The following is a 21,573-nucleotide window of genomic DNA, read 5'->3' on the forward strand; positions in this document are numbered from 1 at the left end:
AACAGTCGCCTTTTGCATTTAAATCTTTATTACACGCAATCCAACCGAACTTAAATAACTTTTTTTTTCTGCCTCTATAAAAGTGCATATAAAATGTTGCCTATAATGTTTCTCTAAAGTTGCTCTTTTTCTTGTTTTGAATCTAGCCAAAACCCATGTGTTGCGTGTGAAACACATTAGGCTTTAATTATTATACATTTATTGTATCGTAAACGATCACTGCACTGCTGCAGACGCACTGCTCCTGGAACGCATTGATGGGCCGCAACCGTGTGCAGTGTGAACGCTGGAATCCGTTAACGTGTGCGTAAAAAAATACGCAACGCATTCGCACTGCAGACGGAGTATGTGTGAAACTTCACTAAATAATTTAAACTCAGTTTGTTAGATTTTTTCCTAAATTTTATTGCAGAAATAAAATGTAATAAAGATATTTCTCTCTTGTTATATCCGTGTACATTGTGTTCTTGTGTTTAAAGTATCACTCAGATATATTATCTGATATATACTCACACAGTATCAAAGGGCTCTGCTCCTTCACCGATATCAGGGGGCTGCAGTGGAGACGTTGCTCTCTTTCTCTTCTTGCTGATGATGCTGAAAAAAAAAAGAAAGAAATATGTCAGATTGTGTCTCTGGAGATTGATTGTCAGCTAAGATTTATGTATTGTAATTATGTAGAGTGATGTTTGTTTGTGTGATAAAAGGAATTGTGTGTTATAAGTAGCATAAAAGGATACACCTCATGTATCCTCCAGATTCCTATGAAAGAACATATTCAAAGAGTGCATCTGGAGTGCCTGTTTGCTTTTCTGAAATAATGAACTTCAGCTGTGTCTGAAATGACTCCCCACATTGTGTATCATCAAAATGTGAAAATGAATACATTAATTCAACTTTTTTTATATATGGAAACTTTTATATTTAGATAAATTTACTTAGATGGCTTCTTGATTCAGACTGAATTTTAAAGAATTTAAAAAATATCAATAAAACAGACATAAACAATGTCTAACAATGTCTATGTTGTTGTTGTTGCTCTTGTTTATTAATAAGGTGGTTTAATTCTTTTCTTGTAAAAGAGTGCATTATCTTTGTGTATTTAAAATAATTGCAGCAGCGCTGCACGGGAATCATTCGGGAAGAATGTCTCTAAAAGTGTGTTTGGTGGTAAGGAAAAGATAACTTTGTTCAGCTTCTGAAAAGATCACGACGTTATGTAAACAGTGGATGTAGTTTGTTTCCAGAGCAGCAACTCAGTTTCACAAGCGTGTTTGTTGATGAAAATTTGATATACAAGGCCCAGTTTGAGACAGGATTAGCACTTTGTTTGAAACTGAAGGATGGAGTAGTTCCAATTATAAAAGATCCCTTTCATGATTCAAAACTGCAGAAAGTTAAAGAAACTGCATGGCGCTCAAGTGCTCATCACTCTTTAGTTCCGCCCAAGGCACACATCCAGGAGCTTAGGTTTTTCGGGAGAGAGTCGTAAAGCTGATACAACTAAAGACTTTTATGAGATATGAAGGATGAAATACTACTCTATAGTAACTCAAGATAAACATGAGATTGGGTGAAACTGTGTGTTATGTTCCCTTTAATGAGTTTAATTTCAAGGTTTTATCTTGACTTTATTCTTGAAATGTAACTACTTCAATCTTGAGATGGTTTTATTTTTTTTTTATTATTGCTTGGTCCTAACCCTCTGCCGTACCTTAATTTAAACGGGTCACTGGATGCAAAATTCCCTTTTACATGTTGTTTGAACTAAAATGCACATTGGCAGTGTGTGTACACAAACACCCTATAATGATCAAAATCCAACCAGTGTTTTTATTTTATTTAACTTTTTTATGCAAACCCATTTCTCATATGAAGTCTTTCACAGATTCTTGGCAGAATGACGTAGTTCTTCACAATCGTCATTTACTCCGGATATCTGAGCCTCTAAAGACACAAAGGATAATCCTTCATGATCCAACCTCACCTACAGAAGTGAGTATAAGTTAGGGCTGGTAAATATAATGATTTTTGATGGTGGACGGTAAATATGTCTGCAAGATCTTCTTTTGAAGAATGTTCTGAAGTGACCTTTTTCTGAGCACCTACACCCGAAGCACATAAGCAAAAAAACTTGTCAAACAGTGCCTGATTACTGAAGTAAGTTATTTTATGTGAATACTGTCAAAACACACACTGTTTACACAAAGAAGCTAACAGTTGAGAGAAAAATGGATACCTTTCTGTATACTGGATGAGTGCAGCTCTTTAAGGGACAGAACTAAACATGATGCCAGTTGTCATTAAAGGAATGGTTCATCTGTGGACCAGCAGCTGTTTGGTTTTCCATGTTCTTCAAAATAGCATTTATGTTCAGCATAATAAATAAACTCATTTATGTTTAAAAAAAAAATTATTGAGTAAATTAATGTTCAAATTGGCCAAGTGCATCTGTCTGTTAAAATGCAAGACCTCGCATAAGAACTCCATTCAACTTGACTAGGCATGAACAGATTTGACTTGCCATAAACAGACTTGACTTGGTATGAACAAACTTGATTTGGCATGAACAGACTTGACTCCCCGACAGCAGGATACAACGCAATGCATGAGCAGAGACAAAAGGTGTGTTCAACTTCTTGCAGCAACATGCTGACCTATCGGAGAGTAGCCGCTAAGCAGAGACATGAAGTTGGACACTTTCTGCTCCCGGTAGTGATGCTCTCGCAGCGTTTGCATACTCTTATCACAGATGAGGTGAATAACATGCAATATTTGTCAGATTGCGCACACAAGTTTCAGAAACGTTTTCATGCAGAAACACTTTTTTATACTGCTTAATACAGCGTTATCTGTTCAACATAAACATAGACTATAAATACCAATAGAGTGAAGGATTATTTGCTTTTATCAAATGTTGATAAACATTTTGTATTTAATATGACTTAAAATAACATTTTGTCAACAGTAAAAAAAAGTTACAAATTCTAAAAACAGATTTGTGAGAAGTTTTGGAATTGAAGAAACACACATCACTGTTGTCATGTGGTAAATTTGGCCAATCTTAAAACATGTGTCCTCATCAGCACTCTTGTAGTCAATCTTGAGAAACTGCGCCAGATGAGTCACACAGCTGCTCTTAAAATGCTATCGCGGTACTTTGATGCCAAATGTGACCGTGATTTAGCGTCAGCGCTTGTTCAAGTCAGACAAAATTTCTAACAGGGCATGCACTGCAATCACACCTAAAGGCTACTTGAGTGCTGTATATACACCAAAAAATCAGGGTGAGACAATCCAATCAATGAGGAACAAGAAACATGACTGGGATAACCAATCAGAACATGACACAATGAACAAAGGAACCAATAGCAGGAATACAAGAAGGCAAAGCAACCACATGACTAAATAGGAACCATGACTAAACTCCAAAATAAAAGACATGAAAACATGAACAGGAAATAACCCCCAAAACCAGGCGTGACGGGTATTCTGTACTAATGGTATTGGGGAAAATCTGGTCTCTTTAAATTTTTTAATAGTTCAGTACTGACTTGGTACCAAAGTATCTAGTGTTTAAATGTCCTCTCGATTGGATTAGACATAATCTACACCACCCCTTTCAAGCTCAGCTGGATTGATTGTGGTGTTAACAATTAAGCCATCAATCCAATTACTAAAGACATCATTCTTGTTAGTTGCATGTAAACGTAGTGTTTTACATTACAGACTGGTTTGAAAAGGAAACTCACCGTTTCCACAGACCACTTTCACTTTAGTTGGATAGTACATCTTCTCAGAGTGTCACTCACACAATGACAGGGCTGTCAGAGGTAAAATTCAAAAATAAAACCCAGCCAAAACTCATATAAAAGCTGCTTTGTGGCAGTATAGGTAGGACTTTTACTTTAATTCAACATCACATAGTCCTGACATTTTATGTATAATACTCTGAGAAGATGCTCTATGAATGTACAGTAGTGAAAGTGATCTGCAGAAAAGTATGATTCGTGATAAGTATGGCCTTCATGAAATGTCTACCTCTTACTTTGTCTAAAATTCTTCAATGGTTAAACAACTAGGTCAAAAACAGCGCTGTCTTGGCGAATGTCACTTTAAATTATAATCTAAGATATTATGTGTGTGTGTGTGTGTTTAGTGGCACCAGAGTCAGATTATCCATAAGGGCACTTGGGCAAGTGCCCAGGGGCACCAACCATTCACAACAACTAGGGGGGCACCACATGACACAAGCTTTAAAATATAAATTGTTTTATTATTAACTTGAAATTCCTGAAAGACCATACATAACTCATTTATGAAAACTAACTTAACAACAATAATAATAATTATAATAAATTATAGATAAATAAAGATTACATGACCACTATCAGTCCCCCCCTTCCATCCCCAATCTGTCAGAGTTGAGTTGGTCCACAAAAACTATGCGCAAATGTGTCATTTTTTTAACTGCTACAGAAAATGAATCAAAATGGACAGACGTCAATTGAGTGGTTTTGCAAAAAGAAAGTAAAAGGAGAAGGACGCTAGACGTTTAGCTAAAATTCAAAATGTTCCACGGATCAAAAGTTTTTTTTTTCTTGTTTTTTTTTTAAACTATTTACCATTGAAGTTAAAGTTAAGTTGAGCCCTGAGTTGCACTTTACCACCAAAAACTATACTGCTCCACTGCGTCCTCAATGGCTCTAATAAAAAAAAAAAAAAATAGGAAATGAAAACTCTTATGTTCACTTTTACATCCAACTACAAAACACCTTCTCAGTTGTCGCAACAGCTGCTCAAACACAGATAAAAAGGTAGACAGCTTACAAATGGCTGAGGGCAGAAGCATAATGCCATACTGCTCAGAAGTTTTTGTATTTGTATTGTATTATCTCGTAATTTTTTGTATTTCATATTTATTTACTATTGTTATTGTATTTATGAATTGTATTAATTTCTTATTGATAGACTGAATACATTAATGTGAAATTATATTCAGTGGAAGATTCAGTGGAACACATTCTTTTTTAAATAAGTTCTTACATGATACTTCCATAATACTTGGGTTCAGATACACTCTCTGTTTAAATCTAGATTAAAGACTCTCTCTGGTCAAGCATTCAAATAATGCATCCCATAATCGTGTACTGCAGTTATATCTGATCAAATGCACATTACTATTCTTAAGCTTGGGTTAAGCAATTACATTTTGCTTGGTTAGAACAGCAGCTATGCTAATTATGTCTCTATTTTTTTTTCTCTGTTTTTGCTTAACTAGGATTTACAAAAGCTTCAATCTGGATCCAGAACAACGGAGATGAGATGTTACCAAGCCTGAAACCACAAAACAGAACTACCAAATTTAGCTATAAGTTTGATTGCATCATATAATAATTGCTGTTAATAGTTGCTCATCATCTGTTTTATTACATACATATGTACATTCATTGACAGTTACCACTGATAAGCTACTAACAAATATTGTAGAAACTACATTTTCTGTAAAGTTGCTTTGCTATGATTTGTATCATGAAAAGGTCTATAAAAATAAACTTGAATTGAATTGAATATTGCCTACTATGTGCATGTTTTTTAGACAATCTTACAGCTAAAATGAACAAAGATTGTGAGGTTGGTGGATTTCTACATTACATTTATATTCATAGACTTTTTTTAACTGAAATGTGTTCTTGAATGCTGAAAGTAGATTAGAAAGTATTGTAGCTTCTACCTTTCTGTTACTTAGAATTATAAAAGCAAACCCTATAATACTTTTTGTATTCCCGTTGAAAAGTTCTGAGTAGTAATTTATTATTCAGAGCTGCTAAACAGAGACAGTAAACTAATGAAAAATTTGAGAATGGCATCTCTGTGTGCTCAGCTGCTGGTATTTTTACCATTGTCATATTGACCAAACAGAAAAGAAAAGAAAAGAAAAGAAAAGAAAAGAAAAGAAAAGAAAAGAAAAGAAAAGAAAAGAAAAGAAAAGAAAATTAGGCCAATGCAATACTTTAAAAATGCTTGTAAAATATATCAAGCTTGGCCATATATTAGTCGATTACTAATTTTCAGCTAAGCAAATTTATTATTTCTGTTCTGGTGTCAATATTTCTCTGGCACTGTAGATATAAATTATGTAAAATAATTTTTGCAGTGATGCAAAACTATTGCCCTTTTCCCACTACAAGATTAGCAATGTGCAGTGAAAGAATTGCAATATTTACTAGTCGTTACTTTATAAATTGGCCTAATGCAACTGCATTAAAAATATTTTGACATGAAAATTCAAATATTTTTCTATAAACATATTAGTCTGCATTGTTCTGTTAAATAACATTTGTCTCCAATTCGAAAATGAATCCCGCATTTATGAGAGAGTTAGAGCACTACCGAAACAATGTTGCTTGTATAGGGGCCGTTAGCAGTATAAAAATCTTTTATTCAAATTCTGACTGGAATATAGTCTACTTAGCCTAGAAAGTGTGCAAATAGCTCTTGTTTTATAATCACTAAAAAGGAGTCGCTTTACTTCAGTTTATTGCAATCTCACAAAGTTTCTTTATAATCAATGAATGGTAAAAAAAAAAAAAAATAGGGTGTTTCAAATGAGGGTGTTTTTTTGACTGCATGAGAAAATGGATGTGTGGTGTGAGAGAATGAGAAATTTGTCAGTTGCATGAGTCTCATGCTGAAAGCATGAGAGTTGGCAGCCCTGATAACAGGTCTATCGCTTTTGCTGCTCAGAATTGCAAATAATGGATCATCAACAGTAACAAGGTCACGCTATTTGTGGCTCATGCTACCTGTCTCTAAGTGAAACAATCTCATGGAGAAATAAAAACTACTGAGTTCGGTATTTCATTACTGAATGATTCAGTGGTTCATTAATAAAGACTTAATTCTTGAATGAATTAGCCATCGATTCCTTTTAATCAATGCCTCAATGACTCACTCACTAAGACAGCCACTTGCTGCCACTTTCATATATAAAAGTTATATTCACGTTTTTTACACAACATTAGATTTTTATATATATATATATATAAGTTTATAAGTTTAACTAATTTAAAACACCAAGCTCATAACATTATTTGTTATATTACAATTTTGCAGTGTAAATGCATTCATGCTACATTTCAGCTTCCTTACACTGTGTTAATGCATCTAAATGCCACTTTTTGTTTCCTCTGCAGTGGAAAGATCGGTTTTGTTTAGGATTTGGCATTGAAAATCGATTCCAATTCCAGAACATAAGATACATAATATCACAATACATAAGATCAGCTATCGGATAGTTCTTGTAAAATTAAAGTTCATATACCTTTTTAGGTTCTTAGTAGTTTTAATTTCAGTGATCATGCAGGTCTGCTGTGCAAAGGCAAAAGACCGTAACTTCGATTTTGGTTGAAAATGAGTTATTCATGAAAATGAGTTATAGTGATTTTTTCATTGCTGATGTATGATGCTGCTCACGTATTTTCTGGTGCACCCAATAACAAAAATAATATGTCAGCATGTTATTTACTGTTTACTGTCCATTAAAGTCTGCCACATTTTGATTATGGTGTAGACAAAATAATTCTATCACAAGCTACCAAACAGGTCCATATAACAAAGCACTGTAAGTACTATATACCTTGACAGCAATATGTAATCATGAATAACCAAATAAGATTTCTTAGATTTTTTCTAACGTTTCTAAGAATTTTTTTTTTTTTTTTTTTGGTAATGCAGATTATTCACCAGGTTGTCACTTCTAGTTGGACAAATGTGGATTTGAATGCCATAGCTATCATGATCAATCATAAAATCAGTAGTCTACTAACAGTTTCCAATTAAATCCAAGTCATCTAAAATGTTTAATCCATAAGCATTATGAGGATTATTCCTTCTTGCTGGCATTCCCATCCACAAGTCCTTTTAGTTTAGGCTATTTAAAGAGCCACACAGATGGGAAATCAAAAATTACCTGTATTACAGTGTATGATGTAGCTGTCCATCAGTGTAAACAATGTGCGAGTCGTTATAGATTTCAAATCTTTTGTCCATCTCTATGTACGTCACTAGGAACACTATGCATAATAATCTCCGCCTGCCGTCTTGGGAGAAACGGAACTCTGACCTGTTTTTTTTGTTGTGTTCACAACATTTCACTGATGACTGCTTTCTCGGTGAGTACAAGGTGTGATTTTCAAAGTGTTTGGCCATAAAAGAGGGTTCATTACCAACTTTATTTAGACCAACAAGCATCTCCGAATCACAACGCGAAGTATGATTATGAAGTTATGTGTTTGTTTTCTCCCGAGCGTCTTATCAGTATGTGTGCTGTCTGCTGCCTTTGTTTATGCTGATCTTCATTTACAAACACGTCATTAAAATGAAGTGTAACTCCGTGAATACTCAACGAAGAGACATGAGAGAAATATCTATAGAAAGCTTGACATGTCTACTTTAAAACTAAACAAGTGCCTAAAACACGTATTCTGTGATAAAGTAATCCATATGAAAACAATGCGATGTCCGTTTTTCACGTCTCCCTTCATCATATCTAATGTGACCACGCCCCCGCGCTGAACGCGCTATTCAGATTCAAACTGAAGCGCGCGGCTTGAATACGGAACAACCAATCAAAACTGACTATGTTAGTTGACCAATCAGAACACAGTATGCTACCGAAAGGTGGGGTTTAAGGAAACTGAATCTTTTGAACAGCTTCGCACGAACCGTTTGGGGATCTCTGAGAATTGAGGTAATTTTAAAATGATATTTTGACAAAATGACAATGTTTATTAACTTTGGATGATTTAAACCTATTGTACAGGACTTATAAACAGTGATAGGAAGCTTAGAATTTTAATCTTACTGGCTCTTTAATACAAGCCAATATAAAAGCAATTATGCTATGTCTAGCCTTCTTTTACGTTAATGAGCATAGTAAATAAATTGGTATGCACACTATCCACTCACATTTAACTTTTAGTCTACTTGTTATGTTCAAAAAAAAGTACAATATTAATACAGTCACATTACTACGTATATGCAATAGCCTAAATGAGATATGATCCCTTGATCACTAGATTTTTTACAGGTGTTACTATACAAATTTTGTAAATGAAATTGCTGCCTTTTGCCTTGATGTGACTTCTCATGTTTTGCAGACAATGCAAAGGCATAGCACAAACTAACCTAAAAATAGGGGTAAAGTTTGAGCTTATTTTATTGTATTTTTTTATGTAGATAATTTTCATTACTAAAACATCTAATTGTTAAATTTCCAGTGTCCTACCTATAATTAGTTTGTCTGGACAGGTAAAAGATATTAAAGTCATTTTTCTCATTTCCCTGTTAGTCTGACAATCTCGACGTCAAGTCGGTGACCAACAAATTGGGATTATCACTTCGATAGACAAATCTTCTTCTTCTTCTTCTTTTATTTTTTATTTTTTTTACAATTAATTCTCTTAGTTTTTATTACTTTTAATTTGTTGTAAGAAATCAAACACACTGCTTGACAATAATAATTTGTAATCAAATTTTATGATTTTTTTTTCGATAGGCTACTACATTTTTTTTTCTAAATGTTTTATCAGTTAGTTCTGCTTTTATTCAGTTAAGCTGCAGATAAAGCCTGGCACGTCTATGAGAGCAGGATCACTTCTCTGTCAGTGTGAAAACTTCTTTATCTCATTTTCACAAAATAAAATGCTATTGTAATTTATTTAACTTCTCCTCTCCATCAGCGAATTATGACTCTGAAAGAAAACAAGCCAGAATTCTGTTTGATAAAGCAACAAATGCTACTTTCATGCATCTGATTATCAGATAAACCTTGTGCTCCTGTTCCAAGGTTGTTGTTTATGCTGTGGTTGTTTTAACGGTTTCCTTCGCATTGTTAAAACACATTTATCATTCAATAGAACTGTGTGTATAAAGACACTTACTGTACATTTCTGCTCCGTCCATGCAATAAATATGCAGCTTTTGACTGCTCAGGTAATTGCATTGGTAAGAAGCAGAGAGCCATTGACAAACTACAGAAAAGTAAAGCTACTTCACTTTAGAATTACTGGCCACGAGCCCTGAGGAGAGATCACAATCAGCTGCTTCAGAACAAGATGAACAAAGCGTGAGCGCAATCATGTGACAGTCTTGAGCGGAAATAGCGGAGCATGTGAAGGATAGATGCGAGGCACAAACACTGTTCAAGGTCTCCATTAATTTGTGCATGTAATAGTTTAATGTGTACATATTTTGCAAGCATTGAATGGCTATAAAAATCGAGATTCATTTGATTCTTAGAGTTTTAAATTGATTAATGTCCGAGATCGGCGATTCACGATTTGAAAATCATGTTTCAAGATTGATGCATATGTATCGTCAGGGTTTGTAATCGATCAAGAAAACGAGTAAATCGATACACACCTAACATTTATATTTCAGTACTGTATAAAACAGTATATAATAACACTGTATTATTAATGAGATATTTTATTTCCAGTTATCAATTTATTTTTATTGAAAATAAATGCCTTTCTTGTCTTATATAGGATGGGAAAAGGAGTAACCTAGAACAAGTTTTGGTAAAGGAGGCAGCCTCAAAAATCTTTCATCATAGGGCTAATATGAGGATATTAAATAGGATGGACGAAATTAAAAGTCTATCGATTCATATTGTGCTCTATAGTTTTTTTCGTGGTGTCGCAAAATACATTGTTTATGGCAATACATACATGCAGATAGACACGTGAATAACAGCATGTACTCGCTCACGTCAAGTTGCTATGTGCATGGTCACAGAAATGTATTGTTTGTATATGTTTTTAAGCAATGCAGTTTAAAACAACTGATTTTAGACCATTGAAACACAAACAACAAAGCTATAAGCTATACAGAGAGGAGTGCTGCTAATAGAGCTTGTGAGCATTTTTTAACGATTGCATAAACACTTATATGCATCCTAAATGCAGTCATTTAGGTCTTAAGGGAATGTTCCTTAGACAGGCGTTCCTGAGACAGGCGACCCAGAGTTGAAGACGTCAGCTCGTCAGGAGATGGTAGCAGGATCACTCTTTCCCCCGGAGGAGGGCCGGGGGAGAATCCTTTGTTCTCGTTTTCTTTTTGTGCCGCCACTGGCCCTGCGGCCACGAACGACAGTTGGCGATGTGCTTCCTCGCCGCTCTCATTCTCCTCTCCCCTTGCCAGTTTCCATGCAAAGCCGGCTCGAGAACGCTTCGCCTTCTCATGCCCGCTTTGCTACTTGGAGTCAGACGAGTGCCCGCACTTCGCCCCCGCTAAGGGACGCTATGCCTCCCATGCCAGGGCTGTCTGCTCCATGACGCTGCCCCACCGTGGGTATGCCTGTAGTCCCCTTGACTCCGCTGGTTCGGTTTCTGGGAGACTGGCTAGAGCTCCCCAGGCCTTCCCGCTGGCTCATCCGGATGCTCAAGCTCGGCTACGCGATTCAGTTCGTCCGGCGTCCCCCAAGGTTTCGGGGTGTCTGCACGACAATGGTGGGTAAAGATGCCCCTGTCATGCGCGCAACCCTGCTGGCAAAGGGTGCGACAGAGCTGGTCCCTCCAGCCGACATGAAGTCCGGCTTTTACAGCCCTTACTTCATAGTACCCAAGAAGACAGGTGGGATACGCCCAATCCTGGACTTGCGTGCCTTGAACCGAGCTCTGCACAGACTCCCGTTCAAGATGCTAATGCCCATGCGCATTTTTTAATGCATTCGTCCGATGGATTGGTTTGCAGCAATCGACCTGAAGGACGCGTACTTTCATGTCTCCATTTGTCCTCAACACAGACCATTTCTTCGGTTTCCTTCCGAGGGGCAGGCATATCAGTACAAGGTTCTCCCATTCGGGTTGGCCCTGTCTCCCCGCGTCTTTACAAAGGTCGCGGAGGGAGCCCTGGCTCCTCTCAGGGAACAAGATGTCCGTATCCTCAACTATTTTGACAACTGGCTGATCCTAGCTCACTCTCGAGAGCGGTTGTGCGAGCAAAGGGATCTGGTGCTCAGACACCTCGCCCGACTGGGTCTTCAGGTCAACTGGGAAAAGAGCAAGCTCTCCCCTGTGCAAAGGATCTCTTTTCTCGGTATGGATATAGACTCGGTCGCCACCCGGCTTACAAATGAGCGCACGCAGTCACAGCTGAATTGCCTGAGACAATTTGATGGCAAGAGAGCGGTTCCACTGAAACTGTTTCAGAGGCTCCTGGGGCATATGGCGTCCACAGTGGCGGTCATACCGCTCGGGTTACTCCATATGAGACAGCTTCAGCACTGGTTTCACTACCGAGCCCGAGATAGGCATGGCAACAGGGCATGCTCTGAGTGACCATCACTCCGGCCTGCCGCTGAAACTTCACCCCGTGGTTGGACCCCTCGTTCCTACGGGCCGGCATGCCCCTAGAACATGTCCAGACATGTTGTTGTGTCAACAGATGCCTCTGCCACGAGCTGGGGTGCCATGTGCAACGGGCATCCTGCGTCGGGCTCCTGGACAGGACGCCGACTTCAGTGGCATGTAAATTGCCTTGAGTTGCTAGCAGTACGGCTAGCTCTGCACTGCTTCAGGGCCCTGCTGCAGGACAAGCACGTTTTTGTCCATACGGACAACACTGCGACCATAACGTACATCAACTGTCAGGGTGGTCTATGCTAATATTCGTTTCCCCCAGTGAGCCTTCTAGCACAGACGTTGTGCAAGATCAGGGAGGAGGTGAGCAGGTCCTCATGGTTGCGCCTTTTTGGCCCGGCCGGACCTGGTTCCCCGAACTTGTACTACTTGCGACAGCCCCTCCCTGGCCAATTCCTCTGAGGAAGGACCTTCTTTCTCAGAGACGGGGCACCCTCTGGCACCCACATTCCGATCTGTGGAACCTACATGTGTGGGTTCTGGACGGGTTACGGAAGGTTTAGGTACCTTGCCACCACAGGTGGTAGCTACCATCACTTCGGCCAGAGCCATGTCCACCAGACACACCTATGCTTTGAAGTGGAACCTCTTCGTCACTTGGTGTTCTTCACGGCGTGAGGACCCCTTGAAATGTCCGATCGGGTCAGTGCTTTCCTTTCTTCAGGACGGGTTGGAACGAAGGCTGTCTCCTTCCACCCTCAAGGTCTATGTGGCTGCCATTTCGGCTCACCATGACCCTGTTGAAGGTAAGTCTCTGGGGAGGCACAATCTGATCATAAGGTTCCTGAGAGGAGCAAGGAGGCTCAAACTCCCTTTGAACCCTTGCGCTCAGTAGAGGTATAGATTTTATCTTTGAAAACTGTGCTCCTGACAGCTTTGGCTTTGGTGAAGAGGGTCGGTGACCTGCAGGCATTTTCAGTTGACGAAGCGTGCCTGGAATTTCGGGCTGGCTAACTTTCACATTATCTTGAGACCCCAGCCTGGGTACGTGCCCAAAGTTCCCACCACTCCTTTTAGGGATCAGGTGGTGAACTTGCAAGCGCTGCCCCTGGAGGAGGCAGACACAGTCCCTGTGCGGCTCTGTCCAGTACATGCGCTCCGCACCTACGTGGACAGAACTTAGTGCCTTATGAACTCAGACCAGCTCTCTGTCTGTTATGGAGGCCAGCAGAAGGGACAAGGCTGTCTCCAAGCAGAGGTTATCCCACTGGATAGTGGATGCTATTGTCCTGGCTTATCAGGCTCAAGACCTGCCATGCCCTCTAGGGGTGAGAGCTCACTCAACTAGGAGTGTAGCTTCCTCCTGGGCACTGGCGCATGGCGCCTCACTAACAGACATCTGTAGAGCTGCGGGCTGGGCGAGACCTAACACATTCGCAAGATTTTATAATTTCTGTGTAGAGCCCGTGTCCTCCCGGGTGCTCACCCATTCAGGCCAGTAAGGACCTGCTTGGTGTCAATCCGCTTGCTGCACCATTCCACTCCGTGGACTGGATGCGTGCGCTATTCCCCTCAGGTGAGTTCCTCAGTCAGAACCCTGGGTTCCTCCAGCACTGTTAATGTCCAACACTTGCGTACATGCCCTTTGGTCAGCCCTGTGTGGGACTAGGTGCCTCCATGTGTTGTGATTCCCGTTTTCTGGGCAATCCCACTATGTATGTCTACAGTAAGTCTCTTCGCAGCATGTGTCTATCCCTTGGCAAGCTCATTGCCAGCTCTGTCGTTGAAACTTCCACCCTGCGGGCTGGGTACCTCAGAGTTCTTCTGTATCACCATCTTGGTGGATACCTGCATTCTGTAAGTCCTCCCACGGGCAAGTAGCCTGCTACCATACGTCCAGCTGGAATATGCTACCCAGTGTATTCTATGTAAGCTATAGGCCCTCATTCGTGTTGGCCTCATGACAGGGTGCTATCACTCACACGGGTCGCTGGAAGACAGCCATGTGGCGTTTTGTAAGGGACCCCATTCGTATCGTCGAATGTGACCGACTGAACGGGAACGTCTTGGTTATGTATGTAACCCTCGTTCCCTGAAGGAGGGAACGTAGACGTTAAGTCCCCTTGCCACATCGCTGTTCCGCTGAACGGCCGGGTCACTGGCTCGGCTCCTCAGCGAAAACTTGAATGTGAGTTGCTCGTGTTGCTCATTATATACCGGCTCTGTGGGGCAGAGCTCACGATGCAACTCCAGCAGACCAAGGTACTTTGTGTACCATTGGCTCGTTTTGTACCACTCGAAGGTGATTGGGCTCTCGGGCGAGATCCCATTCGTAACGTCTCCGTTCCCTACTTCAGGGAAGGTTCTGTAAGTATTTGAACGACCACTGACCTTGAGGTCCAAACAACAAAGGTTACCACGACTTGTCCTGGTCGTGCGATGTCCACGCTAGTGGTCCAGGAGTGCCATCTTTGGCTGTGTCTGGCAGACATGAGGAACAGCGACAAGGGTTCCCCTGTGTTCCAGATTGGCCTCTTTGGCAACGCAGTGAAGAGCTTTGCCCTGCAATTCTCAGCTACCCAGAAGCAGACTGAGGTGATCGGACACACCTGCCCCTGCGGCCAGCTGCGGCCAGGCTGCAGCACCCCAGCCTGCTCATTGCAGAGGGGAGGGTGGGCACCCACATCTGCCCCCGCTCCTGTGCCACAGCAGCCTCCAGCAGAGCATTATCGTGGTGCCAGGTGTGGGTGGGCCACCTTGCCTGTCAAGGCCCCCATCAAACCTGGCGGTTAATGCAAGAGCAAGCGGCCCTGAGACAGGCGACCCAGAGATGGAGGGATCTGCTCTTCGGGAGATGGTGAATGCACCACTCCCTCCCCCGGAGGAGGGCTGAGTAGGGAACCTTTTGTTTAGTTTAGTTTTTTTTTTTTACGTACCCACATTCTCAACTAAATTGCAGTTTCCTTTATCTCTGGGTCCCAGGAGGTCACAGAGAGTTGCGGATAGTTAAGAACCGGACCTTGCTAATCCTCCACCTTCGCCAGATGGCTGCAGCGGTTGGGTCGAGAGGGTCATTAAAGGCCCTACTCACGCACCCTCTGCCAACCTGTGGAACCAGGTGAGCCTTGCACCCCACACTCATACCACACTCCAGCCTGCTCACAAGCCGCCCGAATTGGGTCCCTTTGTTTCATCAACTGCCCCGCTGCAGGTACTGCTGTCTGGTTCTGCTTGTATGGTTTCTATCGCTGGCTTCTTCAGACCAGCAGATCACCAGGCATGCTTTGGTTTACACGGATGCCTCCACCACTGGCTGGGAGGCCATGTAGAACGGACATGCAGTCTCTGGGGTTTGGACACAACCAGACCTTTGGAAACTCCATCTTTGGTCCCTAGACAGGACCCAGAGGTTCTAGGTGACATACCCCAGGAGGTAGTGAACACTATCACTTTGCCAAGAGCACCGTCTACAAGACACACTTACACCTTGAAGTGGAACCTGTTTATGGAGTGGTGTTCTTCTCACCAAGAAGACCCCGATTTCGGGCTGTTCTCCTCACCAAGAAGAGCCAGATTGCGGTCATGCTTTCCTTTCTTTAGCAAGGACTGGAGCGTAGGCAGTCTCCTTCCACCATTAAAGTCCAGGTTACTGCTATAGCTGCCAACCATGAACCCATGAATGGGAAGTTTTTAGGTAAGCATGACCTCTTCATCAGGTCCCTTAGAGGGCCCAGGAGTTTAAATCATTCCCGGTTCTCCTCTACCCTCTTGGGACCTGACTCTAGTGGTAAAATGGCAGTGCCCATTCAAGCCTTTGCATTCAGTTGAGCTAAAGTTTCTTTCATTGAAAACTCTGCTCCTGCTTGCACTGGCCTCCATCAAGAAAGTAGGGGACCTGCACACATTTTTGGTTGACGATTCATGCCCTGAGTTTGGGACAGCTGACTCCCAGGTAATCCCAAGGCCCCAGCCCAGCTACGTGCCCAAGGTTCCCATTACACCCTTCAAAGACCAAGTTGTGAACCTGCAAGCGCTGTCCTTGGAGGAGGCAGACCCAGCCCTGGCTTTGGTTTGTCCCATCCAAGCACTGAGATGCTACGTAGACCGGACAAAAAATGGACACAAAGCAGGGCACTGGAAGGAGAAGCAACCATTGGAGCTTTAGTAGGGATCCCAATTCGTCAACCACCAACGTGATGTCGAGAGACCGACTGAAAGGAAACGTCTCGATTACGTATGGTAACCCTTGTTCCTTGAGGGAGGGAACGGAGACCTCACGCCCCATTGCTATCATTGCTGTACCACCGCTGAGTGGCCGGGTCACTGGCTGGGCTCCTCAGCAAAAACCTGGTATGCATTGCACCTGCTGCCTTATTATCCTCACGCTGTGATCATCAGCAGCTGGATGCAATAATTGCATGCGAATGTGCATTGGGCCATTTAGTTCACATTCGAAGTAGATTGGTCAAAGTGATATCCCAATTCGTTGGTCACTGACGTGCCATCTCCATTCCCTGCTTCAGGGAACAATGGTTTCCATACATAACCAAAACATTTTAACAAGTTAAGGTCTTTTGCCTTTGTCTTTTGCTTAAGTTAAGGTATTTTGCCTTTGCCTATATTTATAAAATAATTTTTTGATACTCACACAGGGTTAAAGGTTATAGCAGGTCCATCACTGAGTTCAGGGGGCAGACCCATGGAGTTGTTAGTCTTCACAGACACACAGCTGAATCCTGAAGATGCTGCTCTCTGAGTATGAACATCACTTAGTTCAGGGGGCAGACCCATGGAGTTGTTAGTCTTCACAGACACACAGCTGAATCCTGAAGATTCTGCTCTCTGAGTATGAAGATCACTGAGTTCAGGGGGCAGACCCATGGAGTTGTTACTCTGCATAGACACACAGCTGAATCCTGAAGATGCTGCTCTCTGAGTGTGAAGATCACTAAGTTCAGGGGGCAGACCCATGGAGTTGTTACTCTGCATAGACACACAGCTGAATTCTGAAGATGCTGCTCTCTGAGTGTGAAGATTACTGAGTTCAGGGGACAGAACCATGGAGTTGTTAGTCTTCATAGACACACATCTGAATCCTGGAGATGCTTCCTTCTGAGTGTCAACAGGAGCCTCATCCTCTCTCTCCTCATATACACTCATTTTACAGGCTGTTCTTCTGCTTCTCCTCTTCCTAGAGATTTTATGTCAGGTCTGTATGTGGAAACAAAAATTGAGATTCAGAATTGGCTGGTGAGCAAAAGTGAGGAAGCAGAGTGACTAATAATGTTAAAACTTTACTTTAATAAGACAGTAAGACCATTTCATTCCTGTCCCACGAGTACAACATGTTTAACAGCATTGAGCATCATAGACAATCACAAACTTGCTTGTTGAGCACTAAACACAATTATTCAGACGTGTTTAAATTAGTGGCACATCCACTCCATACTGATCAAAAGCTGGATTAAAAAAAAATAAAAAATCTTGAGTGTGTCAAAATTGTCTGTGCTGATAGCCTTGTGGGCAGCTCGCTGACATGACGTGCCATTGTAATATGGGCATCCTGAGTTCAGATCCCAGCTCAAGGACCCTTCCCTGTCCTGCCTCCTCTCTCTCCCACAATCATTATCAAGCAATAGCAGACCTTGACTGACCAATCAGATTAATGCATTTCAGAAAGCCATTTAATTAAGTGATTTAAATGAAGACATTCTAAATATTATAGATAAACATCTGCAAAAAGCTTTACCAAGTTTGTAAGCTAAGAAAAATGACTCAGTGGAGTTTTAATTATATTAAAAAATATATAAATATAAACAAATAACAAGTTGACAGGACTGTTTTATTTTCAATAAGGAATTATTTCCAAGGCACTGAAAAGGTAAGGATCAAATTGCATATGAGCAAATTAATTGCTGAATGCTTTAAATGTTTCCAAATACGCAATGATAGCTGGTTCACAAGTACTCCTGCATTTTTCGTAGGTATTGAGCTCTCATTTATGGCTACAGCATTAATTAACTGTTACCATGTGAAAAAGAGCAAAAGACAAGAATAAAATCAGACCACTGAAATCCCGAAGATGCACTGGAAAAGGTAAGAGTCACAGTAAATATGACCAGATTGATCTTTGAATGTTGTAAATACAATACTGTAATGGGGTATAAATTAAATATAATGTCTATGGTCCTACCTTTTACCATTTAACATTTAGTCTATGCTTTTGCTTTTATTTATTTTATTTATTCAGAATGAAATTTTCTACTTTAAGAAAGATGTTGTCAAAACCTGAACCCGCCAGTGCTAATTTTGACACGAAATTTTAATTTAGTTTTAGTCTTAGTCTTTTGACTATAATTCTTTTTAGTTTTAGTCAAGTTTTAGTCATCTGATTTGTTTTACAGGGTCCCCGCGGGTCCTTAAAAAGTCTTGAAATGTCTTAAATACAATTTTCGATTTTTAAGGTCTGAAAATGTCTTGAATCCTGGAATTTTCCATATGAATGTCTTAAATTTCATGTGGGATCTTAAATTTCATGTCCGACTCGTCATTTTTATTTATTTTTTCAACCGCAATTTGACCAGCGCAACATTTGGGGGCAGCACTTCGTCGGTGCAACCTGCATCATTCCATAGGTGACATACGAGTAAGTGATTGATGAACGCGTTGCGTTGATGGTTCGCCACCACGGCAGTTTGCGAAATCGCAAGCATGGGCAAAGACGATAAAGCTGTGGATAAGACCACGATTGTCAGGTCTCGCTATCTTGGTTCTCAGTTTTTGAGCCCCTCAACGGCAGAAGACTTGCTGGAGCACTTTAAGGTAAGACTCTAAAAGTAACATTTAAAATTATTTGAATATGTTAAAATGCTTCATGTGTTTTTGCTATTTCCTAATGAATATTTGGGACAATATATCGATGCGTCACAATTCTTGGATTGATTTAAATTTTTTCCGAATGCGTTGGGAATTGATTCTGAGCTTAGTTTTTGCAGATGGCGCTCTAGGCTAGTTTTTAACCGAACACTCAAATGCTCACGACGAAGAGCGCTCGTGCGTTCTGCTGAGTCTGAGTATGTAATTGATATATTGCTTTAATGACGCGAGATTAATGTAAATGCCCCACTGCAAACACCCTTGTACTTCGCTTCAACCTTTTCGAACTTTATTAATTATTATTTTATAGTAGGTTCAAGTGGTGTGTGTAAGGCAAATAAATCACGCAGTGGCATCTGCTGTTAAAAACTAAACTAAGAATCGTTTTCGATAGAGAATCGAAATGCATTCAGAAAAATTGGAATCGATCCAGAATAATTTCTCGATTCAAAATGCATCGATATATTGTCCCAGCCAATCAGTTAAAAAAAATGTGTGGGTGGGTGACATCTAGGCATAGTACTACTGCATTATGGATGGAAGGCAGTGCTGTAAATAACTTTATTGTATAAAGCATTCCATATGCATTATGCTTCTTGCATATTTTTTATGTTAAAAGTAAAATTAATTGAATTAAATAATGTAGCCCAGTTCATAATTAGACTCCAAATATCTGTTTTGTGCTTCTCAATTTTAGGTTAACAACGTTGACACTGAACCCTAATTTGTGAGCATTCACTATTATGGCTAAACTTGTTTCTCAAACATTTTTTCTTTCAAATCAAGGACCACTTAGCCAATAAAAAAAAAAAAAAAAAAAAAACTTGACATATTTGGCTTAATGATCATCCCTAATGCATGTAAAAATGCAGGCCATTTTAGTCTTCTGAAACCATGGCTAACTTCACCTGCTAATAATGTGCATGATTAGAAAACAAGTCATGAGAAGTGAATTGGAAATGTTCAACGGTGTCACAGTCCATGTCAGTCATTTTTGGTTGATGACTTTTGCTCACAGACCTCTTTGGTAATCTGGCATACCTCCAGTGGTCCCCAGACCACAGTTTGAGAATCACTACTTTAGATAAACCATCTAATCTGAGTGAACATGAATGAAAATGTTATCATTCTTGAGGTGGACTTTGTTTTGATTTTATTTTTTTTATAATTTCAGGAGGGCACCAAGGAACTTAATTTAAGGAACATGCTTTCTGTGTCAATGGATGGACCCACACTAAATTGGAAAGTCATGGATCTCCTACAACTGGAACATGCAATAAATTTCTGATCCTGATCTTTCCTACAATTGTCTGTCATTCATTAGGTCTATGCATAGATTATTGAATGTGCTTGCATTTATCTGGTCTGAAATGACATAGAAAACACTAATCAGACCCTGAACAACATTTTCTTGGGGGAGAACCCCTAAACCCAGCTCAAGGCTATTAGGCAGCAACATTTAACCATAATTTAGATCAAGTATGATGAAATGGGCTTTTGTAATGTCCTGGGGCTGTCTTCCATGTCTTTTTCAAACTGCTATGAGGGGCCAGAATTTAGAAATTACCTGAAGTACCTTAAAGGCTGATAGTTTATACATAGTCAACCATGTCAGGGTTGTAAGGTCAATCAGCACTCGGTATAAAAGTTTCCGCGCCCCTTTGACCTGTCTTGAGCGTGGTTGTGATGTGTTGTGCCACACTAATGCTTCGCCACATCAATCTGTGTTGTCGGACTGAACATTTTCCTGTTTTTTTTTTTTGTTTAGATGAAGTCTTAAATTTTCCTTTTAGAGGACTTAAAAAGGTCTTAAAAGTCATTAAATTTGCTGTTAAAAAATGTGAAGATACCCTGTTTTAATTTTAGTCTTATTTTAGTCGACTAAAATTGCTTGGTATTTTAGTCGACTAAAATAAGACTAAAATCAATAACAGATTTACTAGACAATTTTTTACAACTGGTATAGGAATCAAACTTAACCAAAATATATAAAACACAAATTCAACTTTATTTCAACACAACTGTGTCTTTATTTCGATTCAAAAGCTTTTATGCAGCAACAAACACTGTCATGATAATGTAAACAATAACTAGCTGCCAACTGACCATCAATAAAAGAAAAATAAAGTTAGGTCCAGGACCTTAAAGCTTACAGCTGAGCTGAACAAGGAGTGCATACATTTAAAGTAAATATTTAATAAGTTGGGTGGATAAAAAAAAGTAACAAGATTTTATAAGGTATATTTTTACAAATTTATAATTTGTCTAGCAATATTGTATGTTTTAAATACTACAATATTGCTAGATTAGTATGTATAATGATAGGATGTGA

At 40.1% G+C, this 21,573-nt stretch overlaps 1 protein-coding gene and 1 long non-coding RNA gene across 4 annotated transcripts in view; one reads left to right on the forward strand and one right to left on the reverse strand.

Moving 5' to 3' along the window:
- LOC127953111 (NACHT, LRR and PYD domains-containing protein 12-like) overlaps window positions 1-17,577 on the reverse strand; it is a 74,016-nt gene extending 56,439 nt beyond the window's left edge. For 2 of the 3 annotated variants that reach the window (XM_052552010.1, XM_052552009.1), the window contains exons 1-2: window positions 17,014-17,571; window positions 514-597 (exon numbers count right to left, since the gene is read on the reverse strand). In XM_052552010.1, coding sequence (XP_052407970.1) covers window positions 514-597; window positions 17,014-17,525 — 596 coding nt within the window. In that variant the 5' untranslated portion in view covers window positions 17,526-17,571. Of the gene's footprint in view, window positions 1-513; window positions 598-17,013 lie in introns of all 3 variants that reach the window. The other variant, XM_052552008.1, reaches the window with a different exon arrangement.
- Window positions 17,578-18,760: 1,183 nt separating this feature from the next.
- Window positions 18,761-20,547, forward strand: LOC127953182 (uncharacterized). The gene is made up of 2 exons (XR_008153104.1): window positions 18,761-19,187; window positions 20,416-20,547. It is a non-coding gene; the product is annotated as an uncharacterized LOC127953182 (long non-coding RNA).
- The last annotated feature ends 1,026 nt before the right edge of the window (window positions 20,548-21,573 follow it).

This window comes from Carassius gibelio, chromosome B3, assembly GCF_023724105.1.
Source record: "Carassius gibelio isolate Cgi1373 ecotype wild population from Czech Republic chromosome B3, carGib1.2-hapl.c, whole genome shotgun sequence".
Lineage (NCBI taxonomy): Eukaryota > Metazoa > Chordata > Actinopteri > Cypriniformes > Cyprinidae > Carassius > Carassius gibelio.